The sequence below is a fragment of the Hipposideros armiger genome, unplaced genomic scaffold, assembly GCF_001890085.2.
Source record: "Hipposideros armiger isolate ML-2016 unplaced genomic scaffold, ASM189008v1 scaffold_29, whole genome shotgun sequence".
NCBI lineage: Eukaryota > Metazoa > Chordata > Mammalia > Chiroptera > Hipposideridae > Hipposideros > Hipposideros armiger.
In genome coordinates, this window is record NW_017731379.1 from 2,042,238 (window position 1) to 2,065,324 (window position 23,087).

General features: G+C 49.8%; 1 protein-coding gene and 1 long non-coding RNA gene across 5 annotated transcripts; both read right to left on the minus strand.

Moving 5' to 3' along the window:
- Nucleotides 1-1,836: 1,836 nt before the first annotated feature.
- Nucleotides 1,837-4,476, minus strand: LOC109379815 (uncharacterized). Its single transcript, XR_002123280.1, has 3 exons — nucleotides 4,264-4,476; nucleotides 3,518-3,598; nucleotides 1,837-3,040 (listed from the first exon to the last, which is right to left on the minus strand). It is a non-coding gene; the product is annotated as an uncharacterized LOC109379815 (long non-coding RNA).
- A 5,360-nt stretch (nucleotides 4,477-9,836) lies between these two features.
- MKS1 (MKS transition zone complex subunit 1) lies at nucleotides 9,837-21,428 on the minus strand. 4 transcript variants are annotated; one of them, XM_019636763.1, is made up of 18 exons: nucleotides 21,281-21,428; nucleotides 20,752-20,858; nucleotides 19,583-19,653; nucleotides 18,509-18,664; nucleotides 17,278-17,375; nucleotides 16,935-17,063; nucleotides 16,563-16,667; nucleotides 15,802-15,910; nucleotides 15,187-15,243; nucleotides 13,869-13,911; nucleotides 13,573-13,638; nucleotides 12,723-12,793; nucleotides 12,146-12,215; nucleotides 11,934-12,041; nucleotides 11,131-11,264; nucleotides 10,818-10,900; nucleotides 10,635-10,732; nucleotides 9,837-10,514 (listed from the first exon to the last, which is right to left on the minus strand). In XM_019636763.1, the coding sequence occupies exons 1-18, from the start codon at nucleotides 21,358-21,360 to the stop codon at nucleotides 10,423-10,425; spliced, it is 1,677 nt and encodes a 558-aa protein (XP_019492308.1). In that variant the 5' UTR covers nucleotides 21,361-21,428; the 3' UTR covers nucleotides 9,837-10,422. The 4 variants fall into 4 exon arrangements, with proteins under 4 accessions (XP_019492308.1, XP_019492310.1, XP_019492311.1 ...); XM_019636765.1 differs by having other exon boundaries at nucleotides 21,278-21,356; XM_019636766.1 differs by lacking the exon at nucleotides 20,752-20,858 and having other exon boundaries at nucleotides 21,281-21,350.
- Between the last annotated feature and the right edge of the window lie 1,659 nt (nucleotides 21,429-23,087).

Below are 23,087 nucleotides of genomic sequence, written 5' to 3' on the forward strand. Positions count from 1 at the left end.
AAATCTCTGCTGCATGAGGTTCACTTATCCCCATCTCACAGGTTTGGGAGCTGAGGTCCAGGGAACAGTGTGATTTATCTCAGCTTATGCAAGGGGTCAGCAACTCCACAGTGACTTTCCACCCAGGCCCCCTCATCACAGGAGAGGACTTTCTCCTGAAGATAAGGAGATATCTTGAGCTTGTGAAAGGGGTGCTAAAGGGGCTATTTCAAGAGCAACTGTCCGGCCGATGGTGTTGGTGCGAGAAGAGAAGGCTGTGGAGGGCAGGGGCTGGGTTTAGGTAAAGATGCGGAATAGAAGGCAGGAGACAGGATGCTGAGAACAGTCCAGCTGTGAGTCTGGAGCAGGTAGGGGGTCTGCATTGAGGAAGAGATAAACACGTCCACCTGAAGAAGGGGCGAGGACAGGCAGGCTGCAGGGTAGTGGGGGTGATTCTGGAGCTGAGTATGGAGAGAGGAGCATGGGTTCTCCAGGCAGACTAGGATGGAGTCGGAGCAAAAAGTGAGCATGGCTCATCCAGTGGAGAGGACTGCAGGAGGAAAGGCCAGACGGTGTGAGAGGGCATATCCCTTGGCAGAAGACCGACCGGGGTATTCTACCCTTGGGATGTGGAAATGGAGGCTCAGCTAAGGTCACACAGGTAGTGACAGAGCCAGATCCAACCCAGGGGTCTCTGGGCCGCACCTCGGCAAGCCTCCTCTAAAGAAGCTACTGCTGATTAGCCCAACAGGAAGTCAGCATTTACATCTACTACTCAGCGCACACCTCCTACTGATAGGCACTGAAGAAATGCGTAGAGAAGCACTAAACCCAAAACGGGTCCTCAGCTTTTATGGAGGCCTACTACCATAGCTCTGCCGGGTGCTTTACCATGACACTCATCTGCGTCCCCAGATGGCCTCATAAGATGCCAGAGTGCTGGTAGGGATAGGGAGTATGGGGGAGGGGCTGAATCATTAATCCTACATCATTCATTCACTCAACAAACATTTATTGAGCACCTACTGAATGCCAGGCCTTGCGCTGGAGGGTATGGGGAGATACAACAGTAAGGCAGACCGAATTTCTTCCTTGTTGGGGGAGGAAAGCAGTCTTTCCAATCACCTGGCCCAGCTCGCATTTTAGGGATGTAAAAACTGAGGCCCGGAGAGGGGAAGTGACTTGACTAAGACCATACAAATAGTTAGCGGCAGGACCAGACCCAGTCCTCTTCTGAGGCACACTGTTCCTCAGTCATCCAGCAGATATTCACTGAGCGACCTGGGCTCTGAGATGAATACATCAGTGAACTTGAGAGCAAAGAGGGTGGGGATGGGAAGCGGGTAGGAGGGAAGAACGTCCCCAGGCTGGCGAGGGGTGGGGTGGGGTGCGGTGTTTTAGTCACACAGTTCCCCTTAAAATAAGAAGGAAGATCCAGAGCTCCACCTCCAGAGGCTGGGCTTCTGGGGCCCAGAGCTCCCCTCTCTCATCCTAGAATGGGATATAAAATCCCTTCCCGCTACTTCCAGAGAAGAGCAAGAGGAGGGGAGAGGTCAGCTTGGGCCCCCCCCCACCAGGTGAGAAGGGAGCAGGGGACCCTACCTGTGTGCAGGACGTGGGTGTCACTTATTGCCCCACTGTGGCCAGCGGTCTCATTGTGGAGATAACGCTGCTGCTGGCCCCGGCAGCAGTCCTAGTCACTCTCGTCCTGGCCCAGCCCTGTGAGGGCCCTGCCCCGGGTAAGAGCCCCTTGGACAAACAAGGAGAAGGGCAATGGAGGGGAAAACGCTTGGGTCTAGGGAGGCTGTGGCTCCACTGGACCCCGAATCCCCTTCCCTCTGAGCAGCTTACCCCAGGGTGGTGGAGACCTCGGTCCTTCAGGGCTGTACAACACAGGCCAAGTTGCTGGTGGACGCTGCCTACAATCAGACTCAGAAGATGTGGGTCTGGGGTCTGCATAAGCCTGGGAGGGTTGATGTGGGAGGATGGGCTCCAACCAAGGTCATCTCACCCATCACCCTTCCCCTGGGCACCATGGAGGGAATGCCACGTAGGTTGAGAGCCTCCCTTCCATCCCTCCTGTTTACACTGTCCACCGGCCAGGATGGGGCTCTGCTGAGCGGTCTGCTTCCTTTGTCCAGCCCTCCCGCCTTCTCTCTGAGCAGCATTAAGCAGCGCCTTCCCAGGGGCTTGGCCAGCCCCAAGGACCTACTGTTCTACTTCAAACAGCCGGTAGCGGCCACCAGGACAGCTGTTCAGGCCGCCGATCACATGCACGTGGCCTTGGGGCTGCTGGAGAAGTTATAACCCCAGGGGTCCAGCTCCTCCAATATCACCGGTACCACGCTTCGCATTGGGCTCCACGCTGCCCTGGCTTGGAAATGGCAGGAAGCCAGGAGGGAGAGGCAGGGTTCACAGCCTTGCGATGTCGGGAGGGGAGAGGGTCAAGGGATGGGAGGCATAGAACAGACCGGCTCAGGGAGGAGCTAGGATCCTGGACCCAGGACTCTGCCCACCTGTCCCGCCCCCAGATGTACTAACGGGACCCCAGCTGTGGCTGCTGTCCAAGGCCAGTGGCGGTGTTCTCTAGGGCCAGGTAGAGAAGTGCAGTGAAAAGTATTGCACCATCCCTGGGCCATGCCACAACAAGTGGGTGCCAGGGGCTACACCTGACCTAGGGTGGGGGCCTCCCTTCCCTCATCACCCCCTCCCTACATGCTGAGTGGTCTCCAGGCCTGAAACCCTGCTGACCCATGCCCACCCACTGCTGCAGGAGGATACCCTGGCTGGGGGCCTCCAACCTGGCCTTGGCTCACTGCCAGCCGAGTATGAGGAACCCGCTATCGCTCCCCTTCGACTAGACCCCTGGCAAGAGGCACAATGGCTTCCTCCTCCCTCCCGTGAGTCGCTGCTGAGGGTCTGGAGGATGCTTGATCGCTTCTAAACCCAGGGAGTAAAAACACAGCCCAGAGTCAGCCAGACAGGGCTCAAATCAAGACTCTCCCACTGGCTGGCTGGGTGACTTGGGGCAAGTAACACAGCTGAGTCTCAGTTTCCACATCTGTAAAAAGGAGGTAAAACCTGCCTCAGATTGCTGGTGTGAATATTAAATAAAGTCCTTATAGGGTGTAATCTATTCATGCTAGCCATTACAGTATTGGTTTTTTTTCCTGATAAAAATTAATGTCAAAATATCTTACTAAATATGAAGGGCTATACACCTTAATCTAGCTATATCTATTCATCTAAGCTATTTCACATATATCAATTTCTCAATTTTCTATTCATATGTCAATATAACAATCTATCACCTACCCCACTATCAACATCTGCTTATTAATTTTTCTTCCATTGACCCTTCCAGCTATCTGTCCATCTTCTCTATTAACCGTTCCCTAGCAACCAGTCCATGCATCTATCAGTTCTGTTATCCAGTTATCCATTAGTCTATAAATTGATATATCGATTTGATATAATAACCCCTCTGGAAGTTCTGTAGGGTCTGAGCCAGCCAACCTGGCCTCTCCCCTTCCCTTACCTCCTGGAATCCTCAAAAGCCAGGCCAGAGACCATCCTTCTAGGAATGACAGACAGCCACAGAAGAGGTGGGACAAAGTTTCTAAGGGGAGGGGAGGGCAGAAGAGGAGTAGAGATTGTATGTTAACTCCGGCAGGGGCGACCTGCTGCCCTCTGAGTCCCGGGTTGGCTCCCACACCTTGTGGGGTCTGGAAGCCCACACCCACTGCTGACCGATCTCCCCGTAAGGTTCAGGCTGTCTCCAACCAGATCGTACATTTTCCCAGCGAGAGGCTGGCCTGCTACCAGGGCCGGGCCATCATGTTTATGCAGTGGGGCCAGCTCGTTAACTACGACTTGAACTTCTCCCCTGAGGCCCCAGCCAGAGTGGCCTTCACTACAGGCGTCGACTGTGAGAAGACCTGTGCCCAGCTGCTCCCCTGCTGCCTCATCAAAGTACCCACAGCCGATGTTCCAGGCCCCTGGCCTCCAGCCCGGGGCTGAGAGCTAGGGGTGGGGATCTGGAAGACTTAAGTACCATCCTTAAGGGGCTGTGATGCTGGAGTATCAGACAGAGACAAGCACAGCCCTGCATGGACTCTGGTTCTATGCGTGTTTGAGGGGGTGGGGCAACCTGCCAAGAGATTCGGGGCAGGCTTCACGGAAGGGGAAGCAACTGAGACTGGCCTTGATGCACGGGTCTGACCCCAAAAGGGGAAGTCTTTGGGCTGCTGCTTTTGAAAGCCTTTAGGGTCTCTTAGTTCTCACCTTTCTCTCTTTCCTGGGGTGGTCCATGGGCCCTGCAGCTATCACCAATTCCTGGGATCCGGTTATGAGTAGGGTGCTATCCTTCAGGCTGAGAAGCAAGGATGGTGTGGAACTAGGGAGGAAGACGGACTCTAGAGAGCAGAGCCTCTGCTGGGGAACAGAGGGGGACATACATGCACACATACATACATGTACACCTTCACTCACTCTTAATAGGTAAGGCCACATTTGTGGGGAATGAAATGTGTGAGGCATGACATGTGAGGGCCCCCAGCTGGCTCCTCCCTGTTGCAACCTTACTCACTCTTCAAGCTCTGGTTCAGGGTCACCTCCGCTGGGGAGCCTTCCCATATCTACCTATTACACCTTTCACTTTTGGCTTTTAGATCGAGCATAGAAAATGGCACATCGATTATAGAGTTTCTGTTCGCTATGTGTGTGTGCCTGTTTTCAACTGAATTGCCAGCTTTCTGCAACCTGTACTGGGTTTTGCTGATCTTTACAGTCTCCAAAGCACCCAGCACAAAGGTGCTTAGGAACTGTCTGTGGAATTGAAGGGAATGAAAGGAACACAGGCCTAAATGTCAGGAGAACAAAGTTCTAATCCTTCCTCTCCCCATAACTAGTTGTCACCTCCCCTCTCTGAGCCTCAGTTTTCCCACCTGTAAAATGAGGCTCTAAGGCCTCATCCATTTCTAACCTTTCATGACTTTATGATACAAAGTATTAAGGACACTCATACTGATCTGGTGAGTCCAAGAGGGCTTCCTGGAGGAGGGGAGTATGGAGCAAGGTTTTGAAGCAGGTGTGGGATGACCAAGAGGAGCAACCTTGCTCTTAAGGGGCCCCAGTGTCACTGGCTCCTCTTTGACCACAGATTCTGCCCAATGACCCCCGAATTAAGAACCAGCGTGACTGCATCCCCTTCCTCTCCTCAGCACCCTCAAGCCTGCAGAACAGGAACGACGTCCGAAACCAGATCAATGCGCTCATCTCTTTCTTGGACGCCAGCATGGTATACAGCAGTGAGGTCTCCCTCGCCCTGCGGCTCCGCCACAAGACCAAATACCTAGGGCTGCTGGCTATCAAGCAACGTTTCAGCGACAGCAGTTGCCCTTCAACAACCTGCACGAGGACTCCCACCTCCTCACCAAATGCTCCGCGCGCATCCCCTGCTTCCTGGCAGGTCAGACTTGGGGGAGGTGATGTCTGCCCAGGACACAGCCAGTTCCTGGGTTCCGGGTTGAGAGGCCACGGTGGGATGCGGTGGGGTACATGGCTTTAGACCTCAGTATTAGGCACTCCACAGCACAGATCTGTGTGTAGCTGTCAGAATCTGTAAGTTGTCAGGAGTCTCTTTGTAAATGCCTAGTGTGTGGCCAGCAATCACCACTTGACTCTCAGTGAGAAGAGGCTCAGGGGGCTCACTGCTCTGCAGAGCTTCTGTTCATCTCGAACAGCGCTGACTGTTAGAAAGGTCCCCCAGTTTTGACCCAGCATTCACCTATTGCTCTTCGTCTGGCTTCTGGAACTTCAGGGCAGAACATGTCTCTCTTTCAAACAGTAATAGTCTCTTTAATTACCCGAAAGTAGCTTTTACTTCCACCTAAACTTTTTTCTTCTCTGGGTTCAATTCCCTTAGGTCTTCAACCCTTCCACCCCCAACCCTCCCTTGTTGCTAAATGCTGGTACCTGCTATTTTTTTCCAGATGCATAATTTGAACTCTCCTTGGGTCCTTTGCCCCCCTTGGGCTGGTTATAATGATAATGATCATCATTTCTGGTTATCTATTTCAGCGTGCCACTTCTAATCCTTGCAGCAACCCTGACAGGAAGCCATTATCACCCTTGTTTTACAGTTGAGAAACTGAGGCTCAGGGAAGAGAACTGATGTGCTCCAGCACACAGAGATCAGACGGCAGAGTCCACGGTGGGAGCTCCAGTCATGTAGTGGCCAGGTCTGTGCTCTTTCCATTCTCCTCCACTGCTTTCTTCACAGAGTCAGCTCCAGCCCTGTTCTAAGGCTTGTACCTTTCTTTGCTACTGGCAAGAGCAGCGTGCACCTTTGCTACAAGTCTACTGAAGAGTGGATTAAATAAGACCTTGCACAAAAGGGCTTAGTTCAAAGCCAGCAAATGACTGTTTGTAAGGCCCACCTTCAGGAATTTACATTCTTACCAGCCAGTGGAGAAAGTCTGGCTACAGGAAAAGGCTCTGTCCATCCCTCCCTCTTTCTTTTTCCCTTGGGCTCCCTGGGGAAAGCAGCATGATAGCCAAGTCCAAAGCTGGGGCAAGGTCCAGCCCTTGATAGAGAACATGCAGATGGATGCAGTTCATGGGACAGGTGGGCTCATGGTCCCAAAGTCAAGGTTCCTAGTCATTTAGGTCCCTCTGGCAGTTGTGGATCTGGTCATCTTGTAGAGTACAATCATTAGGCAGCTGCCCTGTGCTTTCCTACCTCACCCGAAACTGTTCCAGTCACTTAGGGATCTGAGACTCCACTGTCCTCCCTGTCCTAGCCCCTTGTGTTGGGGTCCTAGGGTGGCAGTTAGTGAGTAGCCTCACAGCACAGCTGAGGTCCAGTGAGGGTGAAGAGCTTGGCCCAGGTCAGAAATTCCCACCACCTCTCTCTAGTCCCCAGAGCTCTGTCTGCCCTGGCAGAAAGTCATTTCTCTGGGAAGAACTATGGTGACTCTGAACTTGGGGTTTTCGAGGTGACTCCCGACAGAGCAAAACCCCCAAACTGGCAGCCATGCATACCCTTTTTATGCGAAAGCAAAACCGGCTGGCTACTGAGCTGAGATGCCCGAATCCTAGGTGGACCGGAGACAAGCTATACCAGGAGGCTTGGAAGATTGTGGGGGGCCATGGTCCAGGTAGGGAGTTCCTGGGTCCCAGCATCCCTAGAAGACAATCTGGTATGAGGAACAATCTGAGGAATTGGCTCCTACCCTCCTTAACACATCCTCGAGGGTGTGCCTCAAGTCAGTCAGGTCTGATTGGGGGTGTACCTGAGATCTGACCTATACCCCCAGTTCTGCCACAAATGCACTGTGTGACCCTGTCTGCATCACTCAGCCTTTCTGGGCTTTGTATCTCCACCAGCCAATGGGAAATTAACGTTGCCACATTTGACATGGTGACAATCAAGAGTTAATATGTCTGAGCAGCCCTTCAAAAAGCCAAAGTTCTGGGCTGGCCGAGTGGCGCGATGGTTAAGAGCTGGCTCGGGACACCAGAGGGCCCTGGTTTGGATCCCACATATGAGGGCCAGTGACACTGCCCTCTACATCTAAGATGCTGAACAACAGCTCAACTTGGAGCTGGACTGCCGTGAGTTGCTGGCGACAGCGTAGGCTGCAACCCCTGCTGCAGTGGGTTGCCATGGGCTACTGTGTGTAGCCAGCAGCCAGCGTGAGTAGCCAGCAGCCGCCATGAGCGGCCGTCCAGAAGCTGGCGATTGATCTGCCTCGCCTGGGAAGAGCGCAATGATGGTGCCAACTTGGGCCAATGAAGCAACGTCCCCCACAACTAGACTGAAGAACAAAACGACAGCAACTTGTCTGTTCCCCTTCCCCCAATTCCCCAGCACTGTTCCCATCCCCCAATTCCCCAATAAAAAAAAAAATGCCAAAGTTCTGTCCAAAGGCAAGGGAGTGGGGTGGGCAGCTGCTAAGGTAATTTACTCCTACCTTTTCCTACCAGATCATCACCTACCAAGACTTCCTGCCTCTGGTTCTGGACGAGGCCCTGGCCAGGAGAACCCTGGGGCCCTACCAGAGGTATTGCTCCAACGTGGACCCTCGTGTGGCTAATGTCTTCACCCTGGCCTTCCACACCATGCTCCAGCCCTTCAAGTTCCACTTGGACAGCCAGTACCAGGCCTCAGCACCCAACGCACATGTTCCGCTTAGCTCCATCTTCTTTGCCAGCTGGAGAATTGTGCATGAAGGTGACCAGGTTCTCCAGCGGCAGATGGGAGTGAGGGTGGGGAGCACATCCTCCCCCTAGTGGGCCACGCCTACTGCCAGGAGGCTAGGCTGCTGCTCAGGCCACTGGGCTGGACCTGGTGGCTCTCAACATGCAACGTAGCCAGGACCACAGCCTCCTAGGTGAGGGGGCTGCCCACTCCTCCTCCCAGGCTTCGCTTGAACCGGAGCTGCTGCTGGTGGTTATGAGGGTGGGTTTCAGAAAAAACCCTTGGTACCTCCTCTCTGACTGGGACTGTCTACAGGATGTGCTGTGGTTCAGAGGCATGCAAGGCCAAGGTTGATGCAGGACAGCCTTCCTGGGACCACCTGTCTGCTGTCCTGCCACGTCTTCTCCATCTGTTGCAGGGGCTCTAGCTCTCAGTTCACAACAGGATCAGGGCTTGGGCATGGGGAGCTGAACAAAGGCAATCAGGACTTTCCAAATAGCAACAGTAGATTTAAGAGGCAGGGAAGAACTCCATTCCCCACAACCCTGGCAAGTTCCAAGGAGGAAGGCTAAAGTGTCAGGGAAGAGAAATTGGCTCCTGGCTCGAAGTAGGATCCTGAGGGCAGGAAATAGGGGATTGGAGGTGGGGAGGAGGTGGTAAAAGTAAGGCTGCCTTGCTGTCTGGGGAGGACACAGAAAGTTTTATCCCAGGAAAGAAGAAAAATTAGGCACTTTTCTAGGACTTTCATGGATATTAACTCATTTAGTCTTCCCAATGACCTTGAGAAGCAACTACTACAGCCATTTTTATAAGTGAAGAAATAAGCTGGGACATCTAGTAATTTGCCTAAGGCCATATAAGTAGGAAGTAGCAAAATGTGCATCAATCTCAGAATTCCTTTCTTCCTCCTGTTCAGTCCACAATGTTAGGGGAAGGCTTTGGCCACCGCTCTCTTCACCTTCTACTTTCCTGCCTAAATATAACCTGAAGCTCCATCTTCCTTGATTAATCTTTGGCTGTGTCATAACACAGGGTGGGGGGGGGGGATTTCTACTGCACCTAACACAGCGCCTGGCAGGCACACAGCAGGCACTCAAGAATCTGAGTTTCTTTCCTTCCTCACACTTGAGTGCTCCTGACAGCTACAGAGCTGTGGGCGCCCCCTACTGGAGAACTGAGATTGCTAGCTACCCAAGTTGCCACACAGAGTTTCTGTTTTCCCCAATACCTGGTCCCTGCAGTTTACTTGAATCTCTTCCCAAGTGCAGCATCAAATTTGGAATTGAAAGATCTGGTTTGAGCTCCACTTAATAGGACAGTGATCTCTCCTCCTCGGGAGCCTGCAAGCCAGGCAGCATGCTCTGCATCTGCCAATAAAGCACTGCTGAGGGCAGGAGCTGGGTGTTGGACTGAGGAGGACGTGACCTCAGTCCTATACTTTGCTCCAGATGTTTAAGAGGAGTGCTGCTAAGACACAGCTGGCACTAACCTTTAAGCCTCTCCTGCGGGCTGAGTTAAGAACATCAAAAGAAACACTCTGGAGTAGGACAAGACAGTAAAGGGGAAGGGCAGCAGTGCCAGGGACCCCAACATTAAGGAGAGTACCTCAACCACACCAGCGACCTGAGCAAAGAAACAGCTGACAGAACATCAGTCAGTATAAAAAGCTTTTATGTACAAAACACAATAAAAGGTACCACCCAGCTAGCTGCAAGGACTGGGCACCGCCTTCAGCCTTCATTAACTCCAGAAACAGTCATATCTCAAATGCAACAAGCCCCAAGCGGTAGGACTAGGCCACCCTGGAGAGAAGAGGCTGAGGCTCCTGGGCCGAGAATTCAAGGTCTATCTCACTTTCCATCTTTCTTGAGCCGCCACTTGTAAAGGGGCTGTGGAGCTGGAGGCACCTGCAGTCCATTGCTACTGAGACTGAGACAAGCCAGAAAAGAGGCTGTGTCGAGGACAGAACCAACCACGGGGTGACCAACTGGACTTGAGCCAAACTATCTGTCTTGTGGAGATGCCCGCTTGCGGTAGCTGGAATATGAATATGGGGGCCACAGGGTCTCTGGCTTTCTTGCCACAAGGCAGAGAGAAGATCCTGCTGAAGACTAGGCAGAGGGGCAGGCCTGGGGGTTTTCTCAGCGGGTCTCTATTAAGAAAGACAGGAGGTGAGAGAGCACTGGCTTTAGCTATCTCTTGTCTTGTCCTCTTACATGGAGCGCCAGGGCTACAGTGAGCTAGGAGGCCATGGTTCCCAAGGGGCTCACGAGGTCCTGGGGAAGGCTTTCTCGGGCCTCCTGCATGCGGCGCCGGGCTCGACGGAAGGCCTCTGTGACGAAAGTAAATACAGCAGTCAGCTGCCATAGTGTGGGGAGGCACACGGCCCATGCTGACTTTGGGTGGTGGCCAGCGGGGGGTGGGGGTGGGGCAGAGGGTCAAGGGGACCTACCCAACACATTGTGAGTGGAACTCTGCTGGCTAAATCCGTCCAGACGATCCAACACACTACGCATCCTCTTTCGGAGAGAATTCGACTCCATAAAGGCCCTGCAGGGGAGCGCGTCACATGGCCAGGGCTGCTCTGCAGCCCTCAGGGAGAAGGAGCCCCAAGGCGGAGGGCCGGGTCACTCACCTGGACTGCTGCAGGCAGTGCAAGCGGAAGGTGACACTACCCGTGGTCTCTGTGCGGAGCCCAAAGCGGCTCAGACGCTCCCCCTGTGGCACACAGTTAGCCAGCGTCAGGTCTCTGCAGTCTCTAGATCCCAGGCACCATGCTGGCCTCACTCCCATGCCTTACTGGCCATGACTTAGCCCCTTCCTCCTTGTGGGAGGAAGGGGCTAGGTAATAATGAAGCAATTAAGGGGTCTTAACCCAGATCCCACCTTCTACAAATGAGATGGGAACATAAGCTCCCAGCACGAAGTTTCCCCAGAGACAAAAATACCTTGAAGGTTCCTGGTATGCGCACGTAGGAGAGGTCCTCCAGTTCCAGAGAACCGCCAATGAAAAACCTCCTCAGCTCAGCCATTGTGCCAAGCTCCATGGGTCTCCACGTGGAGACTGTCAGGGTGTGTGAGCCTGTTCAGGGAGAGGACAATGAGGCCAGGGCCACAAAGGGCACATGGTCCCTTGCTGACTCCCTAGCAATGACACAGGCCTGGCCACCAATGTAACACTTGGTCTGATGACAGTCTAACCTCTGCTGAAGATGATCATGGTGGCTTAGGGGACCCACTTGGAAATCAATCAGAAATTCAAATCTCAGCTCTGCCCATTATTACCTGTGTACCCAGGACGAGTTTCTTCACCTCACTGAGCCTCATTCTCATTTAGTTAAATGAAAATAATACCTACACGCCACAGAGTAGTTGGGAGAATTACACGAGATGCACTTAGCACCACGCCTGGCACACAATAAGGACAGTGGCCATTATTTCAAAATGAACACTGATCCACTTTGCCGTGTGGCCCCTCCCTCAAGGCTGGAAGTCAATCAGAGGAGCATGGAACTGGTAGGAAAGGCACGCAGGCAGCTTGACTTCACCAGTTAGTTGCCGTTTCACTCAGTTGTCTCTAATGAGCAGGGCAACTTCCTCAACAAGAGCAAGGACTCTTGCAAGTGAAATACTTCTCATTCCTAAGTAGCCCTACTTCTTACTGGAAGCAGCTGAATCTTTTGGAAGGGTTAGTCTTGTTCCTGGGAGCTAGGGCATGCAAGCCACATGAAGGGCAGGGACCAGAGGGCACCTGGGGTGGCAGGCAGCACCACAGCTCCGTAGCCTTCCACACGGTACCTCTGCCAGAAGTCCAGGGAGAGGACCTCACAGTAGAGCACAGGCCACTCTGGGAGAGCATCTGGGAGCAAGTGAGAGAAGCAGCTGGGTCGCAGGAGGCCTTCGTTAAGAGCGGGCACCACCGGAGGACACCCAGGGCCTACGATCAACTGCTGAGCTACTCACCAGCTGATTCGTTCTCGTGGAGGAAGGAGACCTCAAATGTGAATGGATAGGAGAAGTAAGCCACCTTGTTCTAAAAAAGAGGAGTGTCGTTTTATATTCAGTGTGGGTGGGTAAGCCCTCACTTGGAATTTGTTCTCCTGGGGCCAACCACAAGGTCACCTTCACAAGGGAAAAGGAAAAACTGTCACCCCAGGTAGGAATTAAGAGGCTGGGCAGCAAAGGGACACCCAAATACAAGTTGCTCCCATTCTCTTTTTGGCTGAGCCATCCTGCCATCTGTTGGCAGCTCAGCAGCAGCTCAGCTCAGGCTGGGAATCGAACCAGTGACCCTGTTGCTCAGAGCTCACAGTTTTGAGCGAGCTCTTAACCAACTGAGCCACTCGGCCAGCCCAAGTTGCTCCCCTTCTCAAAAGCACCCCAGGACCAGGCAGCCCTGCAGAGCCCACACAGAAGGGCCAGACCCCACTTTGGAATCTATCTCCCTAGAGGGCGTGGCTGTTGGCCTGATAAATCTTCAGATGCTGCCCTAGGAGCAAAGTCCTGTTCCCATCCAGGTACCCCCTCTTGTTTTCTATACCATTCCCAGAGACTTGGTGGCACAGGTCTGTGTTGTTCCTGAGAGCTGCTGGAATGCTGGTGTTGACCAGTCTGAAAGCCAAACACAATACATAGTAAGTTTACCTGGGAGGAGGGCCAGTAGTTGAGAGCAAGACAAAGTTCCTTTATCCTTTCATTTATTCACTCACTCACACAATCAATCATTCACTTAACATTTACTGAGTGTCTGCTATGTGCTATGACCAGTCACTGGGGATATCTTGGTGACCAGATAGGAAAGGTCCCTATCTCTCACGGACCTAACATTCTAGTGGGAGGCAGACTGACAAACCAACAAGACTATTAGATAGTGAATAATGCTATTGCAAAAATAAAACAGGGTGAAGGAACTGAGTGACCTTGAGGTTCACTTCTATTGGGTGATGAGGGAAGACCTCTCAAAGGTGACACTTAGGTTGAGACCTTAACTCCAGAAGAAGCAGTTGTGCAAAGATATGGCAAAAAGGGTTTCAGACAAAGGACATGGTCCTGAAAAGCCCCTGGATACTCTAAGTTTAAGATCAACAGAAGATGAGGAGTCAGCCAAGGAGGCTGGTGATCCACCAATGAGAAAGAAGAGAGAAGCATGGAGCCAGAAGCCAAGAGAAGAGTTTTAGTGAGAAAACGTGAGCCTTGTCAAATGCTTCTGAGAGGTCAAGTAAGGTGAAAGCAGAGAAATAACCACAGGATTTGACAACCTGGAACTGATCTATGACCTTGAAAAGCACAGTAACTGTTTCAGTGCAGGAGCAGGGTAGGAAGCCTGACTGAATGCCTCTAGAAAACTGTCAGAGTGGGTATAAAAAGAGAGACTTACGAATATGACTTACTAGTAGCTGGTAATTCCACAAAGAAGTGGACGTAGAGATTGTCATATTCATAGCCTTGGGCTGAAACTAAGAAAACAGGAAATGATGTCAGCTTATTCTCCTATCACCTTTGGCACCCACCCAGTCCTAAGGGATCTATACACTTCGGAAGAAAGTCCCTGAGGGCCAGAAACTCTCTGTGGTTCCAGGAAAGACTCCTGGCTGAGTTTTCCAAGTACTTCGGGGTGGATTATTTCACAGCTCTATGGGGGCACTTGCCCAGGCATCAAGAGATCTCTGTCTGGCAAGACACTTACCTACCTCTCCATTTACAAACAGCCGGAGGGCACCTGGTGCGGTCTAAAGTAGAGAGAAGTGGGAGCGATCAGGAGGTCTAGAGGGAATCAGCACTTCCCCAGCCTGTCCACAAATCCCCAGAAAACCTGACACTGGATGTCAGATCCGGATATGTCACCATCATATTCCTCCCCACCCTGCCACTTCACAGATCTGTTTCCTTCATCTCTAAAATTTGTAACGGTAGGGAGGACAAAAACAGTATGGGAAATTTAGAAGAATAGCCAAGGGAAGCCATAACAGCTGCCCTTTGGCATTCAGTAGGAGCCTGGAGACCCCTGTTCCCTTTAGATGGCTGAGGTCAAGAAACTAGGGAGTTCCTGTTTTAGTTATTTGTGTATCTAATTTAACTTTTTTTTTTAACTTTATTGGGGAACAGTGTGTTTTTCCAGGACCCATCAGCTCCAAGTCAAGTCGTTGTCCTTCAATCTTAGTTGTGGAGGGTGCAGCTCAGCTCCAAGTCCAGTCACCATTATCAATCTAGTTGCGGGGGGACGCAGCCCACCATCCCATCTATGCAGGAGTCAAACCCGCAACCTTGTTGTTAAGAGCATGTGCTCTAACCAACTGTGCTGTTTTTTATCTTATTTAACTTTATAATACTGAACATCTGTTGCTAATGTAATATAAAAATTATGGAAGTTAATTTTTCAGAGAAAGAAAGGGAGACCAGTGTATAATTCTATCTTTGTTTCCAGATCTAGAAACGGAACTCCTGGGATGAGGAGACACAAAGAACAGGACCACAGAATAACCTAAACTGTTTTGTTTTGTTTTTAAAGAGCCAAACTATTTGACAAACAGAAACAATACCCCTTCCCTCTCTATGCAGCCTTTAGGAAAAATATTCATGTGAAGAGCAAGGAATGTATTTTTCATCTTTATTTTTAAAATTAATTATACAGTAATACCTGCATGCATTACCACTGATTAAAATTTCAAAACTACCTAAGTTTATAGAATAAAAAGTAAACACCCCTGACATATCTATCACCACCCAATATTCATCTACTATCTCTCAATCCCACCCTGTCCTCAGAAAAAGCCGCCCATGGCATGTGTGCACCTTTTGAGGTCTTTTCTGTGCATTACCAGTTCTATATTAATACGCAATGTTTTAAAAACATTGACAAGGACTATCCTCTATTCACTATTTTTTACCTCCTTTGACAATTTTTGAAGAGTATGTGTTGGGGATTTTTAAGAGAAGCCCTCAGCCACAGTCAGAATGCACTGGCTGAACCCCTCTGGCAGTGCTGCAGGAAGCCACGTACTCACCATCTCAAAGTCCGTGCCCACAAGGCTGCTGAGATACTCCTTGTGCCGGCTATAGAGCTGAGGAAGGAAACCAAACCAAAACTCAGGATGTGACCCAAGCCAGACCAGGGTCCAGTTCTAAAGGGGAGGGAGCAAAGAAGCAATAGTGGGCAATGCCACAGAGAACTGAAGGCCTAAGCATCCCAGCCACTGGCATTTTAAAGGGAAGTGCAGAGGCTGTGGAGTCCACTGGCCTGGAACCAAATCCTGGCTCTCACACATACAAGCTACATGACCTTGGGCAGACTGCTTAGCTTCTCAGTCTCAGTTTCCTCCTTTATAGTGGGAATAATACAAGTATTCACCTCAAAGGGTTGTTGTACAGTCTAAATGAAATGAAGTATGCAAAGTACCTAGCACAGAGCATGGTAAGTGCTCAAATAAATGGTCATTATGATGATGATTATGTTCTACTATGATCAAAACCTTGAGTCTGATGAGTCAGTAATGCTTCCTAAGTCAGGAGAGAGCCATTAAAAGCGGACCTTGCTACTGCTGACATCAACCTTGGACATGGCTTCAGCTCCCAGGCGCTGAGGCTCACCCCTTTGGCGCTTAGAATGAACTAGCTCTTACATCCTTGAACACACGCCGTTCCCGCTCCTCCTCTTCTGGCCGTGCGCGGGAGGACACGTTGTCGATCGTATACCTCCACAGCTCCTGTTTCTCCCCCTCGCTCTCAATTCTGTAAGGTCAAAGCCACAAAAGGACCAACTCTGGTAACAAGGGATGGGGCCCTCCAGATCTTGCTCAGGGGTGAGCCGTCCCTGGCCATACACCTCACTTAAGAGTATATGATGCCGACAATGGCCAGAATGACGACGAGGAGAAGGAAACAAAATGCAAAAACAGAAAGGGCATCAGACTAGACTGAGAGTACAGGTTCTGGGTCCACTTCTGTCTCAAAGTCACGGTGAAACCCTGAAGCACAACATCCCCTGGCACTCAGTTCTCTCACCTGAGAAATGGACAGGTGGGTCTAGATCATTTCTAATGTCTAGTTCTGTTATTCTAGGACCTAGAGATGAGGAACAATCAGCCCAGAGGAAAAGACCTGTTCTGGTTAGTCCCTACATTTAGCAGTGCAGAGAATTATTTTCACTTAACTACACTGCGGAAGCTATCACTTTCAAATTGGTGTAGTTCCCTATTTTCTCAGAACAGGATCCCCAGTATGCTAGGGGATCAATGATCCAGAAAAGAATATGAACAACTGCCTGGGAAACTTAAAAGTTAGAACAGATGAAGGGATTTCTGAGTATCGCCTCAACCAGGCACAAGAAGAGAGACCCAGGGGAGAAGGCGGGTCTCCACCACCCCTTTTTTCCTCTCCTCACCGGTAGGGTCCTTTGAGGCCAGTGAAATCAGGTTTTACTGTGATCACACCATTGCTATCCACCTTCAGCGTACAGAGGACATGTTCATACTTCTTATAGCCAAGCCTGAAAACCAGGAAATCAACAAGGTTCAGGGTCATTGGTCCCACCTCCACAGAAGGAGGAAGAGGTAGTCAGCCCACGCACGTCCGGCGAGAGGACAGAGGCTGTAGTGAGAATTATCATGGTAAAACACTTTCTTCTGAGAACAGCTGAGAAGAAGGAAAAGTCCCTCCCTTTTTATACATACCCTGGGATGACTATAACACATAGGTGACAGGGAGAGGAGACAACGGTGAGGATCTGAACAGGGCAGTGAGAAGCTTCACTCACTTTCCATAGGGCCCTAGGTCTGCCATGATGTACATTGTCTGAAGAGGGGTGTTGATGACATGGTTGTTCCTGATGAACTCTTCTGAGGGTTCCCAGGTGACAATTCGTGACTTGAGGATGCTGCCTTCCCTGAGAGACACCACAGGAAAGGTCACTTCCCTGGCACCCCCTAAAGAGCCTGAAGGGGGAACACACCCAGGTGGATACCTACTGCAGAATGGGAAGTTCATTCTGCAGCTGGACATACCGAGGTTCGAGGTGGTTCAAGGTGGACATACCAAGAACACAGGCATGCAAGGATCGCAAAGGCCCCTCCACAGCCCCCATACACACTTGTACTCACGTCCCTCTCCTATCCGGCCGTCGCCGCCTGACATTTGCCATTCGATCGACCAAGAATGATGGCAACTCACTGGCTGCAGTAGTCATTTTTTGGCAGTGCTGAGAAAAGAGAGTAATCCTGTGTAACCCAGATGGTCAGGGCCACATGGGACCAAGTACCTGAAGGGAAGTCTTCCTTTTGAAACCTCATCTGGGACCTGAACCTAAGAGGTGCAGCCATCTCACAATTACATATACGTGTACTAATGGAGGGCAGCGGTGGCACAAACACCCCAAAGAAAATGCCTACCAGGCCTTGGTTTGCCCTAACATTTTAGCAGCATATTCACAGCCTTTAGAAATGAGTTTATTTATGCTGATATTAAAATGAGTCTGTAATCTCTGGGGACATACCAACAAAAAGTTAAAAAGCTGGATGAGTTTGCCTGGTAGATGTTGACATTAACTAGGTAGTTGGAAGATACCAAATGGAATACAAGTATTCTGTGGAAAATCCTCACATGGGAGCTGAGCACTAACTGTAATTTTATTTACTTTTCTAAAACAGACAACTCAAATTTTATACGCAACCAACCCACCCACAGCTTTCCAAATAAAAGCACCAGTCTTTCAAAAACATTCACTTAACACCTGCTCCTTGCAGAAATCTGCAAGGTTGTAGACAAATGTCAGAAAACACAGGCTCTACCCTCCTTTGGTGAGTTTAAAATCTCACTGAGAAGACAGAACATATCAGGCAATGATGGAAGACAGTATTAAACGAGTCCACCAGATTATGTTGGCATAACTGAGGCCAGCTGAGGACACAAGCCATTCCCTATGGCTTGTACTGAATTCCTCTTCAAAACCATATACTCAGGAGTTTTGGCTGAATCCCCTGGTGAATTTTATCTGGATGGTTCTAGACTCCACCCACCTGTCTTATCTCATGATGCATGGAGGAAGTCAGCCCACTGGCTGCTTCTCCCGGTTTGTCATCTGCAAGCCTACATTAGAAACCCTGCCAGGTCCCCCAGGCCCTCTAACAGGTGGAGAAGGAAGCAGCAGCCACACCACCTGCAGACTGTGCCCACTCTACTCCAGCTTGGCACTCAGCAGCACAAGGCAGTTCCTAGACAGGCTCTCCGTCTCCCCTTCACAGGCTCCTGGTTTAACACACGGCACCCAGTAAGGCCAGGAATCTTGGGGAGCCAAAGGAGAAGGAAGCTATGGGACCTCGGAAAGAACAATACCTCCTCCAAATTGGTGTATCTATCAGAGTCAGTGTAGGTAAAGATTCGTCGGTTCTTCCTGCCACCTGAATCCTCCAGCTTCAGGATCTCTTGACGGTACTGATGATCCAAAGGGCTCTGACAGGCCGCTTCATTTTGGTACAGATCTACTTCAAACTAAAATCACAAGAAAACAGAGATCTACTGAGAATATGTCAAACTTTTGTTCCTATGTCTGTTTTGGTTTTTTTTAAATATTTTTATTGGGGAATTGAGGGGATGGGAACAGCACTGGGGAATTGGGGGGAGGGGGACAGACAAGTTGCTGTCATTTTGTTCTTCAATCTAGTTGTGGAGGATGTTGCTTCACTGGCCCAAGTTGACACCATCCTTGCACTCTTCCCGGGTGAGGCAGATCAGTCGCCGGCTTCTGGACGGCTGCTCACTGCGGCTGCTGGCCGCTTATGCTGGCTTCTGGCTACACACGGTAGCCCATGGCAACTCTGGCTACACACGGTAGCCCATGGCAACTCACTGCAGCAGGGGCTGCAGCCCACGCCATCTCCGGTGACTCACAGCAGCCCAGCTCCAAGTTGAGCTGTAGTTCAGCATCTTAGCTGTAGAGGGCAGTGTCACTGGCCCTCATATGTGGGATCCGAACCGGGGCCCTCTGGTGTCCCAAGCCAGCTCTTAACCATTGTGCCACTCGGCCGGCCCCCTATGTCTGTTTAATTAAAGCAGTTCCATAGTGCTGAAACAATTTGACATGTTTTCATGGCCAACTCTCATTTATCTAAACTAATGGAGGGCAAGGGATCCAAAGAATGTTAGAGCTAAAAGGGGCCAGAGTGATAATCCAACTCCACTCTTACAGATGGCATGTGGCTCAGAGGCGAAAAGTCCTCACCCAGGACCATAAAACTGGGTGGTGGCAGTCAATATGTTACACTGCCCCTGTAAACACAACAAAGGAAAGTATAAAACTGCTACGAGCTTTCAGTTTGGCAATATGTATCAAAAATCTTTCCCTGACACCATCCAGGTGGAGGTGGACCAGGTAGAAGTAGACTGAGCAGACAAGAGACACTGGCTCACCTGACTAAAAAGCTTCTCCTGCCAACCAATCAAGACCTCTTCCTCTTCATCTTCATCTGGGCGGTGTCCACCTCCAAAGACAACAGAGTGAGTCAAGTGCTTGGGCTAAACAATCACTTCTTGCTCTGTGGTTAGTTATAACCAAAGTCACTATTCATATATTTGCCACAAAACCAGCTGGAGTTCAGTGGTTTATTAAGCACTCACTCTAGACAAAGGCTGGAGAGGCTGTGGATGTGTATGTAGAAGCCAGGATTAAGATCCAAGAAGTCTTAATCACTACTCTAATTTGAATAAAAGGAAGTCATGCCTTCCAGGAATTATTAAATCTAATTCAGTGTCAAGAGCTGAAATTTAGATCTAAGCTGAATAGCTCTTCCTCAATCCCAAATGTCCACCTTTGCTAGAAAGGAAACCCTGGCATTTTTATCATTACTTTGCCTGAAGCCATATATCTAGAATCACAAACACTGTAACCTTAAGAGACCACGTATCAGGACAGAAGAGGAAAGGCAAATAAATGTTATATAAAAAACTAAATCTAATACACTCCTAGTGAGTATGCCTTTTTCAGAGATACCTGCTTCACAACCCACTAGCCCACACTCCTGCCCAGGAATATATTTTTTAACAGAATCAACAAAAGCAAAGAGATTAGTGGCCTAACACAAGCCTCTCTTCCTCACTCTTCTGCCTTCCCAGATAAAGAAAACTGCAAGTGCACAGTTGATGTTAATATGCACATTTTTCAAGCAGATCACAATTTCAAAATAGTCTGTAAAAGTGTTATATGTATACTTAGAATTTGGAGCATATGTTCTCTTAGAAAAAAAATGCCACAAATAAAATTTAGGTTGCCAGGCAAATTTATAACACATCTCAAGTATGGTATTTGTTATTTCACTACATTTGACCATAATTACAATCTGTATCTTGATGACAGGAATGTCTTATTCAATTTTCATACACAATATAATATAGCAGTTAAAATGGCCTAGGATCAAATCCTGGCTTCAACATTTACCAGCCGTGTGCCCTTGGGCAAGGAACAAACCTCTCTATGCTTTTTCTCAGACTGCAGCCCTTCTGTCTATTCTGCCTTAAGAGGTAACTACCACCCTGGGCGATTCCCAGTTCCCCAAGGGGACACATCACCACCATACACCCACTGGCGGTTGGCTGAGGCCTGAAAGTGGCCAAGTCTATGTCCTTCCCGCGCTGGGCAGCAGGCTGGTAATGGAGGTAGTGGCTTGATGTGATTCTTTGCAGGTGAACTCTATCAGGAAAAAAGAAGCCCAAAATACTGGTTACAAGACACACAACCAGGAGATGAACACGGGGCAAAGATGGAAACACAACACAGAAGAGGGTGGGGCTACCAAGGTGTGCTGGGTGCAGGCAACTGAGGCAAGCTGAGTGGGGTGCGGGGTCCTAAGGGGAAGGGTGAGGATGAGAGAGTGCCCTGGGGATACAGGGCTCCCAGGAATTTGGGAGGGGCAGGGTCTTGAAAGGGCTTGGGTGAGTCTGGAAGCTGCGAGTGGAGAGGGTTCCGGTTAGTGAGGAGAGGGACGGGGAGACAGCGGATGCAGTGATTAGGGTTATAAGCGGAAGCGGGGGCCGCCAAACACTGAGAAGTGAAGTTCAGGCTCGAATTATCTGATAGCATAAAAGCACGGGGCTCTGAGGCGATGCGACTACCGGAGGCGCAAGTTGCGCACGGGGTCCCGGGAGCGATACACAGCTTCCCCGCTGTCAGTGTTCCAGACGGTCTCCGCCATGACAGCTGCAACGCGCCGCGACTGCGCCGGAAAGCGCGCCGCCCCCAGTTTCCCTAGCAACGCAGACGCTGGATTCGGTAGGCGGAGGAGGTGCTGCGAGGCCTTCCTCGGTTCGCAGCGGCGCGCTGCAGCCATCAGCTCAGTGCAGGCCCATCCAAGGCCGAAAGCCCCTCTCAGGCTGGGGCCCCGCAGAATTACCGCTTACCTCATGTGCGCATAAAGCTCACTCACACCCAAGACCGACTTGATGCACTTTACAAATGAGGAAACTGAGGCAGAGCCATTGGCCCCTTTCATATATTAATAGATTCCTAAATGGTTATGGGGACCAGACCTAGGTCCCTGAATCCCGACCACTACTTTTTCCACCCACTACACTGACTTCCACTGAATGCTCCGGAACTTTGGCCTGAAAATTAGTGGATGTGACTCACAGACTGTTTCCATTCTTCCCAAAGGGGTCAGGGAAGGTGATGGCACTTGCTCAGACGTGAAAAATATATTCTTGGCTGAAAAAAAAAATGTCAAAAGATTTATTATTTCTTATGTTGGTATTCACTAAATCGGAGAAAGAAAAAACAAGGAAGCTAGCAGTAAGGAAAGAAAAGATGTTATTGAGCTGGGTTTTTTTCCTGCGTGTTAGTTCTGGATTTTTAAGACCTTAGATACTTCATGGCCTTCTGAAAAGCCAACAAAGTAGCATTCAGAAGTCATGCTGAAAGGACTGCCAAAGTCAGGATACACCGTAACCTCCCCAAGGTGTGTCATTTGCTGCTCCTCCCTACAGAGGATTTGTCCCCTGAAGTCAGGAATTTTATGCCAGTTTAATGATATGGCATTGGGAGCCCTGGGCAATATAGCTGCTGTTGTGTAATACAAAGAACTCACCGTAATAGCACTATTTATCATCTAGTACATCCTGAGTGCTTTGTTTGTATTGTTCCTAATCCCCGTAGTCACCCCTTAAGTAGGTATTGTTATTCCCATTTAATTGATGAAGTTAGTGAAGGCTAGGGCTTAAAGGTCTTGCTTAGGTAGAACTCCAGTAAGTGGTGAAGGAAGTTGGTTTCTAGCCAAGCCTGTCTTTTGAAGCCTGAACACCTTCCACTCTTATCTCCAAAACCTCTCATCTACCAGATTACTCCTTAAGAGCACACAATTTCCAACCTGGAAAATAATTATTTCAACAGATAATACCATAAAAGCAGAATACTAGCTCTTCAGAAATGATCTCTCTAATTTTTCCTTTTAAAGTTGTGACTATACAACACTGTGCCATATGAACAACAAATGATAAAGGTGGAGCTTGCACCAATAGTTTAGCTTGATAACCAAATCCAACTTACAGCAAAGTCAATCTGATATAATTATAAACAAAATAGGTACAATACCATATGGTATGGAAATATGTTATTTGTATAAGTAACCATAATTGAATTATTTTTATACAGGTAAACTAGATTTGTACATTTTATTTTTATTTTCTGGTATCTATAAATCAGTATTTTTAAAACCGGCATCCAAGAGTGGTGTTCAAGGAGTCTATGAACTCTTTCCTAGAATTTTGTGGGGAGCATTTTCTGGAAGGAGTTTATGGCTTTTATCAGATTCTGGAGGGAGTTTGTATTCTGATATCAAGAATGGACTGATCGGGCCAGCTGAGTGGCTCAGTTGGTTAAGAGCTCGCCCAAGAGTTTGAGCTCTAAGCAACAGCGGTTCGAGTCCCC